Below are 13,001 nucleotides of genomic sequence, written 5' to 3'. Positions count from 1 at the left end.
GCTCCCTCCCCCCTCCCTCCTTTCCTCTTTCTACTCCCCTCAGCTATGAAAAGACTGCATAAAAAGGGCCACTTCAAGCCAGAAAAAGACTCCCCACAGAACAGGAGATGAACAAGCACACTGATGTTGAACCTGCAGTCTCCACAGCTTTTGTCGAGACTGCCTGAGACTGAAGTCCTGGCTGTGTTGGTAGCAATTCCCTCAGATAGGTCTTGCTCTAAACATCCCTTAAACATGGCCTATAGGCACTGTAGAGAGGGTAAGTCTTACCTCAGCATCTGAAGTACCTCACCCCAATCCTCAGAAGCTGGAAACATGGCCCTTGGTGTCACCCTGGAGCCTTGGGAACAAAATCCACATCCACCATTCTTTTATATCTGTTTTATTAGCAGCAATATATACAAAGTGGAAAATGACTTCATTTCAGTTTTCTAGCTTAGAAAGTTTGCTTTTTTATTATTTTGTTTGATGATAAATGAAAAAGCAAGCATCCAAGAAGACGCCCACCTCTGCGGGTGCTGAGTGCCGCACAGGACCGGATGTGGAGTGCCATCTCACTGGGCCTCTGCAAAGACGCAGAAAGGTCATGCCCAAAGGAGAGGTCGTTTTGCCTATGGTCTCTGAAGCTATCCATGGTTCGTCGGAGTCCCCGTGGTGCCACCATTCTGGCTGTAACCTTTCTCTTTCTCCGGGGCTGTGTGTGGGTCTCCAGAGTTGTCTCCTGAGGTTTGTGAACTCTCTAAAGAGCTGGTTTCAAAGGCTCGGGGTGGGATCACTTGGAAAGATGGCCCCCAGACAGAGTTCAGAATACTTATGCTGGCAAAGTGAGTTTACCACAAAGGAAGCTGAGGGGGGAAGATGAGCTCCTGGCAGAAGAGGGAGGGGCTCTGCAAGTGAAAGCACAGGTAATGCTGACAGGTGCAGCCTGCGTCATCAGCATGAAAGATGCCCACATTCGGGAAGCCTGCGCCTTGTAAACGTGTTTCCCCACTGACGTCAGAACAGGTTACTGCTTGTGGGAGGGCTCACGAGTGTATCCAGTTCAAAAATATTTAATCCCCATGGTTTCAAATTTCCTTCTTGTAAAAACAGACAGGGATGGGCCGTGATGAGATGCCTTGTATATATTTGGCACTGGTAGAACTGTTTTTTTTTTGTTTGTTTTTGTTTTGTTTTTGCTTCAAGCCTTTACATGTTACAAATACATAGTCAGGTATTTAAAAATAAAGACACCAACATGTCCTTTCAATCGCTGCACATTGTGAGCGTGCATGATTCACCGCTAGGCTAGAACACATTTCAAACCATGATCACAGAGACTGTACCACCAAGACAGAACTAAGACATTGGTATTCTGCAAAAAAAGAAAGCAACATTTTTTTTTTTTTATCCAACCCAGTAGTCAAGAAATGTCCCAGTCATGACCTGGTCAGCTTTGAGGAGCAGGTTAGAAGGGCCTCACACATGGTCAGACCTTACAGAAGTCGAGTGCTTAGTTTTCCCAGGGCCATAGAGCAGACAGAAATGAAACAGCAAGGACAGAGTTCCCGGGTGACCAGGGCTGGGGATGGAAGCATCTCAAATAGGTTCTGCCTCTGGGAGAAAGGTCACATTATTCACAGGTGGGGTCTTTCCCAAAGAATCCCTGCTCCCTAGAGCCTGCATGGTTTCTCCTCTGGTTCCACTGTGGCCAGAAACCCCCAGCCACAGCAGTCAGGCATACACATGCAGGGGGCTTTCCTGAAGGAAGATGAGCCCCTCCTGGTCACCACATGGTCCGCACATGATCACTGCCCCTCATACCTCCTGTTCCCCCCAGCACCTAACCCCTACACCTTTCTTCATCACTGTACTTAGAAAACCAACTTCTGGAGAGCCATGGCCTCTGGCTGCCCTGGATTGGGGTTCTGAGGACCCTGAAAGCTAAGGAGGGCCTGCCATTGGAAACACTGTCTTTACTGAGGTTCAATCTGGGTCTTGGGCCTTGTTCTCCTGTGGTTTCCACCCCACTCTGTACACACGGCCTCTACTGGGGCCCTGATGCCATTCCCCGACTCAGAGCCGCAGAGGCCAGGGAGGACTCTCTAACTCAGCACCTTCCCTGCCAAGGGGCACATGAGAACAAGGGAAGCTGGAGGTAACATCTTATGTATGTAAGTCCTACCTAGGGTAAAGGTCCAGACAGTCTAAAACTCCAGGTGAGAGTCAGAGCTGATCCCTGGCTTTGAGGTCAGGATACCCCACAGCAGATCCTGTGACTCTGGAGTCCAAGCTGCCAGTGGATTCATGACCCTAGCCTCAGGGAGACCCTGCCAGCAGAGGTGGGTTCCAGTCACAGCTCACCTGGCATCCATCCCTCTTTGGAGTCCCCTTCCCCAAGATCCTTGTGCCTCTTCCCTGACAGTCCTCCTTGGGGCTTATCCCTTTTTAAGAAAGAGGCCATTTTCTCACCTGTCCAGTGTTGCTTGAGCCCAGAGAATGCTTAGCAAATCTTTGCTGCCTTTGGAGGCTGTGGGATGGAGAGGGTGGGCCCAAACTTTCAAACACTTTTAAAATGGGAAAAGAGGACAAGGATTTTGTTTTGGAGGAGAAATAACTGGGCTTAAGTACTCAGGCTTAAATTCCTCCAAGGCAGCCCTGCAAGAGACATTCCGACAACCCTGGGGCTCCTGTTTGTACCAAGTACGCCATGGCCTGCTGCTGAAGACCATACAGGGTGATGCAGCCCAAGTGAGGCACTGCTGACCCAACCGGACCTGCTCGCCGCTGTGGTTACCTGCTGATGTTTGCCTTGGGAATGGAGGCTGTTGTGTGACCTTGGCTGCAGCCCCAGTGTACCAAATTCACCGATTTCAATTCCTTCAATTTTAAATATAGTAAATAGTGCGAAGAAACAGTGAATCTTTGAATCAAAAGTGTAGAGGAAAAGATGGCTGCTACGATGGCTGCAGCCCAGTGCCACGAGGTCTCTGATGGATGTCGGAGGAGGTCCCGACGGTCCGTGTCTGCATGTCCATCTCTCACGTCCCCCTTTCCAGGGAAACTCTTGTTAGATGGAAACTTCATACTCTCTCGTTTCCTGTGGGACAGAGTGGCACAGATGGGTCAGATCCTCAGTGGCAGAGGAACAGCCCATGTCGTCCAGGGAATCCCTCCTGTGACCCTGGCCTTGGCCTGGTGGCCCTGCAATGCAGTCTGTTCTGCTCTGTCCATTCACTATTACAAGTGTGTGTGTGCATGTATGTGTCTGTGTGTGCGTGCGTGTGCGTGTATGTGTGTGCACATGTGTATGTGTTCATGTGTGTGCGTGTCTGTGTGTGTGTGTTTACTGTGGCACTTTCTGGGGTCTGGCTCTCACCAACACTGTGACCAAGGACAAGCACAGAGCCCACAACAGCTGGTCCTCTAGGAGTCCCGCCCCACTGATGCTAGCACCTCCCACTTCACAGGCAGACTAAGGAATGTGGAATCCCTCCCTCTCCCCAAATCAACATGAATCCATCCTTTGAATGTTGTCTCCACCAGTGTGGCTGGTTGCCTTTCTCCACTGCTCCCTGAGCCAGTCCTAGGGGTGAGGGTCAGGAGCCAATGAGATCACAGGTTCCACCTTGGAAATGACACTCACTTTCTGCTAGGCCAACACAGCTATGGCGGTTACATCAACCCTTCCTGGTGGATGGGAAGTATCATGGGCAGAATGTAAGATGGTTCCCACGGCCCAGGCAGGGCTGAATGGGGGATTCCAGAGGCATCAAGACAGACACAAGAGCAGCCAAGACCAGATGACTGGAAGGCCTCCCTAGGCTTCAGGAACAAAACACCCTATACAGAGAACTCCTACAACACCCAAGGGACCAGTCAGAGGTCAGAGGATGGTCAGGACAACTCTGGCTCATTTCCAAGCTCGTTCATGTTTGTTGACAGACTTGCTTTTTCCAGTTACTATCCACAAGCCTCCCTGCCCAACTTGCCGTAAGCAACCATGGAAGCCAGGGTGTGTGCATCATTCCCTGGCCAAGTCTTGGCGAACCTGTGGCTATGGCTTGTGAGACCCAAAGCAGTGTTTATACATGAGATATTACATATAGGAGATCAAAGGGGGAGCCATGGGGCCAGGTCAGTACGGGCAAGGGAGAATTACATGTCATGACACGGTGACCTGAGGGTGGCGCTGTCACAAACCCCAAGCCTGGCGGCTCCCTGTGTGCACCCTTGGACCATTTCACACGTCCCATCTGCATTTTCTGCAGCCACCATCTAACTTATACACGCACCTATATCTCAGCTTTACTTCTTCAAAAAGTGTTTCAGGGGTCCTTTCAAGGGTCCCCATCATGCAGTCACAGAAACTGGCTAGCTTGTCATGGTCCTTCAGAGTGGTAATTAATCATAATCAGACATGTTTGATCGAGGCAGGAGAGCATGAGGGTGCAGGGTGTCAAGTCAAGCTGACCACCTTCCTCCTGGCTGGGTACAGTCTTGTCCAAGTCACTTTGATCTCTCATCCTCATGAGTCACAGGGTAGCGTCTGAGGATCACATGCCTGTCGTGTGATACACCACACACCAGTGTTGATGCAGGCCTGTGTGCTCTGCCAGGCTTTGGAGCTCACTGGAGTGAGAGATCACACCTGTAGCCAGTTTTTCAACCACAGCAGCAATTCCTGGTGATACTAGTAGGTTCTGTACGAGCTGAGGAGTCCATTGCCTAGTGTGGACATAGTCACCCACCATACCAGGTGCACAAGCCCATCACATGCAGGTGTGCCTGCCCAATGCCCAAGATGACAGGGAACTCCTGCCATTGCCTGCCTGAACATCGCTCCCTGGGTTTACACCGCTCACCTTACTCATACAAGTGGACTTAAAATGCAAGTCACGGGCAGTGGTGGCGCACGCCTTTGATCCCAGCACTCGGGAAGCAGAGGCAGGTGGATCTCTGTGACTTCGAGGCCAGTCTGGTCTACAGAGAGAGTTCTAGGACAGGCTCCAAAAAGCTACAGTGAAACCCTGTCTTGAAAAACCAAAAAAGTCCGACTTTCAACTTTTTAAAATACCACCCACACATAAAACAAAACAAAACACAAGTCACGAGAGGCTGCAGCATTCCCTGCATCTCTAGTTTGACTCCTGAGGGAGTGATCTGTGCCACCCAGGTTCACAGGAGAGTGCTCTGTGAGGTTTTCCTGACAGGGAGGTCAGCGAACGCTTTTTAAAAATTGTTTTTATTGAGCTATACATCCCCCCAACCAGGGAACACTTTCTCAGGTCATATGCCTATCTCTAAGGCATCAGCTGTCCCACAGGAGCCTGCACTGCAAGGTGCAGAATGGTCCATTCTGCTTTGAGATGCAGAAACTGTCTCCGATGCCCCAGCTTGGCTCTAACCACTGGTGAACAGAGCTGGCTTCTCCAAGCAACCTGCTGAGTACAGGGATTTGGTAGGGATGAGGCAGGACTCCTCAGTGGTCTCTCTGCTGGCAGTGCTGTGTTCAAGGGGGGGGGGGACTCCAGGAGAGCAGTAAGTAACACCACTTACCCCAGTCTCATAGATGGGGTTGTCGAACTCAGCTTCCACGGTGATCTGGCTGTAGGGGTGGGAGTACATGAGGGGCAGGCGGAGGCTGGAGTACTGTCGGCACCTGCAGGGGAGACAGCGGAGCTTGAGCATCCTTGCCCTGCTGCGCCCAAGGCTCTGCACGAGTCTCTGCGAAGGGCAAGGGGTACGTGGACGTGGCACTGAGCAGGTGGGAGTCCCACTGAGGGCAAGGATCCCAACTCCTCACCACACAGGGCTGGAGCAAGCCAGTCTTTTCACCTTTCTCCCTGGAAGGAGGAGCCCAATTGCTTTGACTTGTGAAGTAATTTCTGTGTCTCTTTACACTCCCCTGCCTCTTTGGACCATGCCTCACCACGCATGTCAGAGTGAGCGGATGGGATCTATAGGGCTCTCACTCACTCTCTGCCTGCTCACCTCCCAGTTCACTTCACTTCATAGTTTGTTGAAAAGCGCTACTCATTGCAGCCGCTCCTACACCACTCTACTCAAACACACAACCTCTGCCTTCGCTCTCCCTTCCAGGCTTTCTTCTGTTTGTCAACGATCTAATAGTTGCTTTCCTTCTGTGCTTTGGAGATCAGTTGCTTTTCCTCACTGGCATCTGTTTTGCTCACTGGGATGTTCTCAGAGCCCAGAGGCTGCTGGCACACAGGGGTAGCTCTGTGATTGTGTGAACAGTGCCTATGACTGTTCTGGGCACGGTTTCTGTCCATCGAGGGCAAGTGCTGTGACCTTCAGCACCCAGGACCAACCCCTGGCACCATTGCCCACGACTGTGCATTTGCTAAGTGACAGAGCTAACGGAGGAACCGAGAGGCACCAAGACGCTTTCTGACTGACGGTAGCATCCCACGTCACATGAGGTCGCTACATCCAAGAGACTGGCAGGGATTCTGAGGCCCTAGAGATGCAGATTCACAGCCGCACACCCCACCTACCTCGTGACGTAGATGTAGGCTCCTCCCAGCAGCAAGGAGATGAGAAGGACCGGAATGAAGATGGCCAGCGCCATGTTCCCGCCCTCCAGCGAGGACTCTGCTGCCGCTTCTGCTACTGAGCACACAAGCCACTGAGGCTCCTTTCCCACCAGCTCCACACCCACGGGGAACCCGACTCTCAAGGGGGTCCCCCACCCCCTGACATCCCACAGCCTCGGACACTGGAGGGGCACGGAGGGACAGAGGCAGTGAGCAGAGGCCAGGCTGCTGACCTTGGCTAGGGAGCCCCTGGTGGCCAGAGGGCAGCTGAGAACCAGCTTGAACCCTGGCCATGCCAGGTCCATTGGAGGGCTGGGAAGAGGGCGGAAGTCTGGTTAAACTTCAACTCAGGGGGCGACTTGGATACAGTTCAGGAACAAGCTTGCCTTCCTCTCTGGTCACCTGTGAGCAGCTGCACCAGGCTGGAGACCCTTCTAAAGCTTGCCAGTGGGATGCCACCCAGAGGTGGCTCGGGGCAGTGGGGACAGTGCAATTGCCCAGCCTCACATTGCCCCCAATGCATGTGGCAACTGCAGGGACCATGGTAGATATCTTGGGGGCTGGGAGCACTTGTTCCTAGAAGCTCGACCCCCTGTGATTCCCAGGCAGAGAGATCCCATGGGGGCACCCTGCTTTCCAGGAACAGCTGACCCATTATCCTCCCAACAATTATCTTTGTCCCGCTCAAAGTGAACATCAGCTAATGACCCGTAACTCCACAGCGTGTTGTCAGCACAATGCGAATGGTGCTAGAGACAGCAGGTCATTGTCATCTGTGTGCACGGTCCTGCACTGCACTCACACGGCGCAGGCATGACTGCTGCATGTGTGTGGGATTCATCTTCACTGTGGCCCTGACTGCATCAGGAGGCACACGCCTGGTGTAAGATATCTGGAGAGGTCTAAGTGAGGTGGGGAGACTCCATCCCATGGGCTGCTGTCCCTCACGGAATCCCAAGGAGAAAGTGAGCCGAGCATCGGTGCTCATCCCTCTTCCCGACTGTGGGTGCCATGCAAGTAGCTGCCTCATTCTCCTGCCTCCGTGCCTCTCCTCTCAGGACAGACAGAAACCGGACTGGTAAGCCAAGCACTTCCTCCCTCAAGCAGCCTTTGTTGGGCGTCATAGCAGGGAGACAAGTGACTAAGACAAGGAAGAAAGGAAAGAACCTAAAAAACAACAGATCCTGGCTTCCTGTTGTCATCTTGTCTGTCACCTGCCCCACAAAGCAAGGTACCAGAAAAGGGAGAGGGGGGTTGCCAGGGAACGCAGTCAGGGCTCTGGATGCTCCAGGCAGCCCTTTCACCAGCGACTGGAGGATGCTCTGCTTGGGGTGTGAAGTGAGGCTGTTTTGATCTCCACAGCACCTTGAGGTGAGAGACTCCACAGCTCTCTCGGGAGCAGACGCCTGAGAGAGAGACACCATGCCCCGCTCCCGGGATGAAGCTCCGACCCAGGATGAACTAGGCTAGAATCTTCCTGGTAAGCGCACCTTGGGGTGCCATACACAGATTATTAGAGATGGGTTGATCGGGATGTGAGAATTAGCCTGTAAGGGCTAGGGCTAAAGGGCCAAGCAGTGATTAAAAGAATACAGTGTCTGTGTAATTATTTCGGGGCATAAGCTAGCCGGGCAGGCGGCTGGGGTGTTGGGGACGCAGCCCCGCCACCACCGCTCTTATTACTTCAGCACCTGTGGGTCAGAAGCTGGCTGGCAGGGCCGGGACTTGTCAGGCTTCTCTGGCTGCATTGCCACCTCAAATCCCTGTGTGTGTATGTGCCAAGTGAGTGCAGTTGCTCATGGAAGCCAGAAGAGGGCGTTGGAGCCCCCCAGAGTTGGAGTTACAGGTGGTTGTTAGCCACCTGCCATGGGTGTTGGGAACAGAACTTAGATCCTTTGGGAGAGCAGCACGCTCTTAACTGCCGAGTCCTAGCAGCTACTTCTGGAGGCCCCAGGGAAAGCTAACTACAGCCATCCATGTACTGGAACTTTCAAGATAAAGTGAAACTCACCTTCCAGTGCGTGTTCGAAACTGCCTTGGTTAACTGAAACAGAAAGCAGGAAGCGGCATCAACACCAAGGGAGTCCGCCGTTTGCATAAGAAGAAGCTGACGTGGTGGTGGTGGTGGGGAACATGGGAAAGCCCAGGGTGCACAGGGTGAGGGTGCTGCTACTGGTGCCAGGCAGGATGGTTCCCTCCACAGCACCCCCGAAGATGGTGAGAGGAGAGACGGGCAAGGACCCCCGGCATCACGGATGGTGATGGCACATGCTGTGTTCTGTTTGTGCCCAGAGCTCTTGCACACTCCCACCCACCCCTGGCCAGCCTACTGCGGCACATGTGAGTGCAGCTTATCACCAACATCTTACAGAGGAGCCGGTGGTGCAGAGAGCTGCAGGGCTCCTCCGTCACACACTCTGAGCATGAGCGTGGATGGCTCCAGGGCGTCAGCTGCTTTCACGTGCGCCCCCCCCCCCCTTTGACACAGCCTCTTGTGCTAGCCTTAAACATTCAGTTGCTGGAAAGATGGTTATATGGTCCCCACCTCTGACTATTGGCCTCTTCATGGGGTCTTTTAATGTTGTTTCTAAGAGGTGTGACTAGAGACTCCGCCACCGGCTCAGCCTGTGCACTGCGTCTGTCCCTGTATTTATTGGCTGGGTTCTGCATTCCTTGTAAAATTATTTTCATAAGCTCATATTTCTTATAAAGTCCTGAGATTCAAGGTACCAGGGTGATATCTGCGCTCTGTCACCAAAGTCACTATGCTGGCCAAGCACTGAATTGCCTGGACCAGGGCACTCTTGGAGGCAGAGCCTGGAAGTGAAGGTTTACATGGGAAGACTGCACAGATAGCAGCCAGGCTACTCTGGCTACTCTGGTAGGTTCCAGGACTCCCGATTACATCTGGATTAACTGAGGTCACCACCGAGCAGTGACACTAACCCTGGCTAAGAAGCTAGCTAGTTGCAGCACTCCAAATGTGCCCCAAGTAGAGAATTAATTCCTAGATTTACAGGTTGATGCTGCTTGAGGGGGTGTGGCTTTGGGTGGTGACTGGGCTTCAGTGACTCTGTAGGAGCTGGCAAGCTCTCTCTGTCCCACCATGAGATGGTCCTGCCACGCCATCGGCAGCACGGACCCACAGGTGCAGTACTGAGCTGGACTCTCCGCCTCCACAAGCCTGAACCACATAGACTTCCACTCTTTGTAAACTCTCTTCACAGATATTTTGTTCTGGTAACAAAAAAGGAACTGAGAGTGGGTGTGGCGGTACACACCCGCAGTCCCAGCACTTGGGAGGTGGAAGCCGGGAGGCTCGTGAGTTCAAGGCCAGCCTTGGCTACAAAGAAAGTCTGAGGCTAGCCTGGGCTACGCAAGACTCTGTCTCAAGAAAAAAATGTATGAACCAAAGGAAGAAAACATACTGGACAGGCACACACTGGATTTGGATCCCACGAGGCCACAAAGGCCACCCTCAGAGCAAGCTCAGCTTCTCCCCGGGCCAGCCAGCCCTGACCCTGGATCCCCAGGTCTCTTTACCTTTACAGATGGGCAGGGGCCCACTCCAATGGGACGGCTGTCCCAGAATGCAGCGGATGGTCACTTCGCCCATGAGCTCGAAGCCCTCGTAGCACATGAAGGTGAGGGACTCTCCGGGCAGGTACAGCCTCTTGTACAGGATCTGGTAGCCGTTCTCAGGCAGCCCTGGATTGTCACATGCCAGGGACTCCTCAGCTGAAATGAAGCCAGACACAGGCTCTGAGAGTTTGTCTCAGACTCAGTACCAGTCTCCGGGTAGCCCATCCGCAGCATCCCCTCTCAGGGCCCTCCCCTGCACCTAGATGGTTTCCATCCCTCTTGCTCTCTCCCATCTCGGGGTACATCTACATGTGAACACCACAGAATGATTAAGGTGGTGGGATCGGGTTAGAAATCTCAGTACTTTCACTGACTAGCTGTGTGACCTCCAGAAAGTATTACACCCTCTCTGAGCTTCCGTTTTCTCCTTAGCAAATGGGAACACGACCGCAGGACTCCAAAGAACAATGGATGTAAGTAAGATGTGAGAAGCATCCTCGCCGTGTGGAGGGCACTCAGTAAGTGACGGAAGTTGGTGGTGATCGATTAAAAAGCCTGTCCACTCCTCCAGAGCCCACCTGGCATGTCCAGGTCTGGTCTCCATCCTTCAACATTCCTCCTCCAGGAATCTTTCCCTAATGCTACCGGCCACCAAGTTTTTAGTGTTCTTCTTCCACCCAGCAGTGCCCACACTGTAAATTATTCAGGACAATTGTCCTGCAGAGACTGGTCTGTGGAATCAAAGGCCTTAAGTGGCCGCAACCAATAGGCTCATACTGCCCCCTGGTGGCTGATTTTGGGTACTGCCGATGCCAGCCAATTCCTGGGAGACCTAGAGTGGAACTTGCTGGGTGAACCATTTGTCCTTGGGAGACAGCCAGCAAATATTGCTCAGCGCCACAAATCCTGAAAACTTTTACAAGAGTTTAAATTATGGCAAAATCCTCACACAGGTTACCGACTTCCTTAGCCGTGAGCAGCTGATCTCCAGCATCAAGACTTCCTCTCATTCCAGCTTCTGGAAGCCAGCTTCCTGTTTTCTGTCTTCGTGAACCCGAGGAAGGCAGGGATTCCCACAGGTGTGACTACTCTGGGAGGAAAGGCTTCTTCTATCTCTTAGCAAAGGTCCTTGAGGCCTCTCTTCGCGTCGGCTGAGTAGTTCTGTCAACACGTAGCCCATGCCGTGTGTCCCCACTTCCCATTGATGGACACATGGCTTACCTCCACGGTAGGCTAATGTGAACAGTGCTGACGTCACCGTGACTGTGTGAATCTGCTGAGTTCCACTTCTGGTTATTTGGAGGTAGATACCCAGAAAGATAATCACTGGGTCCCAGGGTAGCCCCATTTTAATTTTGAGGATCCGTATGCAGTCTTGACATCAGCTACCCCGTGCTATGTTCTCATTGACGATGCACACAGGTTCCAGTGTTTCCACAGAGCCCTACCAGAGGGTCTCACTCTGGCTCGAGAAGAGGGGTGGCTTCAGATGTTGCCTCCTGCACCGGCAGCCCCGCAGTTCAGAAAATGAGAGGGAGTGAGCTTCATCAGCAGGTGAGCAAGCCTCAGGCGAGAAGGGACCCGAGACAAGCCTGCAGCCTAGGCTTCCGTCTTCCAAGTGTAACCCATCTTCTCAAACCCACAGTCCTTAGTCCAGGACTCAGGGGGAACTGGCCTGTCTAGACCCACAGGACCTGGAAGCATTTGACAGCTGCTTTTAACTGTCCCTCAGGGCCACTTCATCCCCTACCTCACACTAAACATGAGCACCTTGCCATGTGAAGGGCCCTCTCCCTCTTTCTTCATGCATGCTCTCTCTCTCCCTCTCTCTCCTCTCCTCTCCCCCCCCCCCCCCCCATGTTTTCTCTCCCTTTGTCACCGGTGAGCTCCGCAGACAGAAGTGGAGATGGCTGTGTGGTCTCCACCTGCTAGTACTGTTCCCTGAGTATGGCCAGGATCCCAAGACTTGCTTTCAGCTGTGAACCTGGGAAGGGCTGGGACACCACGTCTATGATAGCACTGCCTGAGATGGGAACTTCTTTCTTTCTAAAAAATGCAGCCTCGCTGTGGCGGGTGAGACACCTGGCTGTGGTGTGTGCTGCCATCAGGGGTCCACATGGTGTGGACTGAAGGCTCTCCAAGGACCCCAGACTTGTGACCCACAGCGAGGGCCTGAAATGGTGCTGCCTCTTGTTTTGTAAGATGCATCATCTAACGAGCCCTTGCTGGCTCTGTCCCTGGGAATTTCAGTGTCCTTGGAGCTTCTGGAATGTCTCCAGCACTGAGCGTGGCAGTGGGTGCCGGTGGTAGTGTGTGTGTTTTCTCTAGTGCTCCCCCTCCCGGAACTCAGGAATGTCTCCAGCACCCTGTGTAGTGGTGGGTGCCAGTGGTAGTGTGTGTGCTTTCTCCAGTGCTCCCCCTCCCGGAACTCAGCATTATACTGGGTTCATTTAGGACCCCAGTGCCCAGCACCGGCTTTGGGTCACAGGACCCAGGTTTTCAGTCAGCTGCATCCTGCATGGTTACCACAGGCCAGCACATAAGAATGAGGCACGCTGTCGTGTGAATGACACCGCAAAGAGTCACCTGCATACATGCTCGTGTGACTGAGCCCTTGTGGCCAGGCTGGAGCACGGATGGGGAAGGTCACTCTACCTTTAAGTGGTGAAGCCTCGCTGGGGGCGGGCCTTGAGATTGCCTGGCCTGGCACCATTTCCCGGTTCAGTTCTCTCTCTGCTTTCTAAGCACAGATGTGATGGTCTACCTAACTGCTCCCACCCTCCCCTCCCCCACCCCCACCCCGCTGGATCGCAGCCCCTCCACTGTAAGCCAGAATCAACCTCTTCCTTTTGAAATTGCTTCTTGATGGCATTTTGTCCTCAC

At 53.0% G+C, this 13,001-nt stretch overlaps 1 protein-coding gene across 3 annotated transcripts in view; it reads right to left on the bottom strand.

Annotated features, from left to right (window-relative positions):
- Nucleotides 1–366: 366 nt before the first annotated feature.
- Sez6l (seizure related 6 homolog like) overlaps nucleotides 367–13,001 on the bottom strand; it is a 150,437-nt gene continuing 137,802 nt past the window's right edge. Inside the window, exons 13-17 of one of the 3 annotated variants that reach the window (XM_041647492.1) lie at nucleotides 10,080–10,274; nucleotides 8,548–8,580; nucleotides 6,498–6,612; nucleotides 5,539–5,641; nucleotides 367–3,079 (exon numbers count right to left, since the gene is read on the bottom strand). In XM_041647492.1, coding sequence (XP_041503426.1) covers nucleotides 3,050–3,079; nucleotides 5,539–5,641; nucleotides 6,498–6,612; nucleotides 8,548–8,580; nucleotides 10,080–10,274 — 476 coding nt within the window. In that variant the 3' untranslated portion in view covers nucleotides 367–3,049. The remainder of the gene's footprint in view (nucleotides 3,080–5,538; nucleotides 5,642–6,497; nucleotides 6,613–8,547; nucleotides 8,581–10,079; nucleotides 10,275–13,001) is intronic. The other 2 variants (XM_041647501.1, XM_041647510.1) reach the window with 2 other exon arrangements.

This window comes from Microtus oregoni, unplaced genomic scaffold, assembly GCF_018167655.1.
Source record: "Microtus oregoni isolate MIOR12 unplaced genomic scaffold, Mior012 000003F_ref0000135, whole genome shotgun sequence".
NCBI lineage: Eukaryota > Metazoa > Chordata > Mammalia > Rodentia > Cricetidae > Microtus > Microtus oregoni.
The sequence above is the reverse complement of the archived record's forward strand: the minus strand, read 5'-3'. Positions and strand labels throughout refer to the sequence as shown.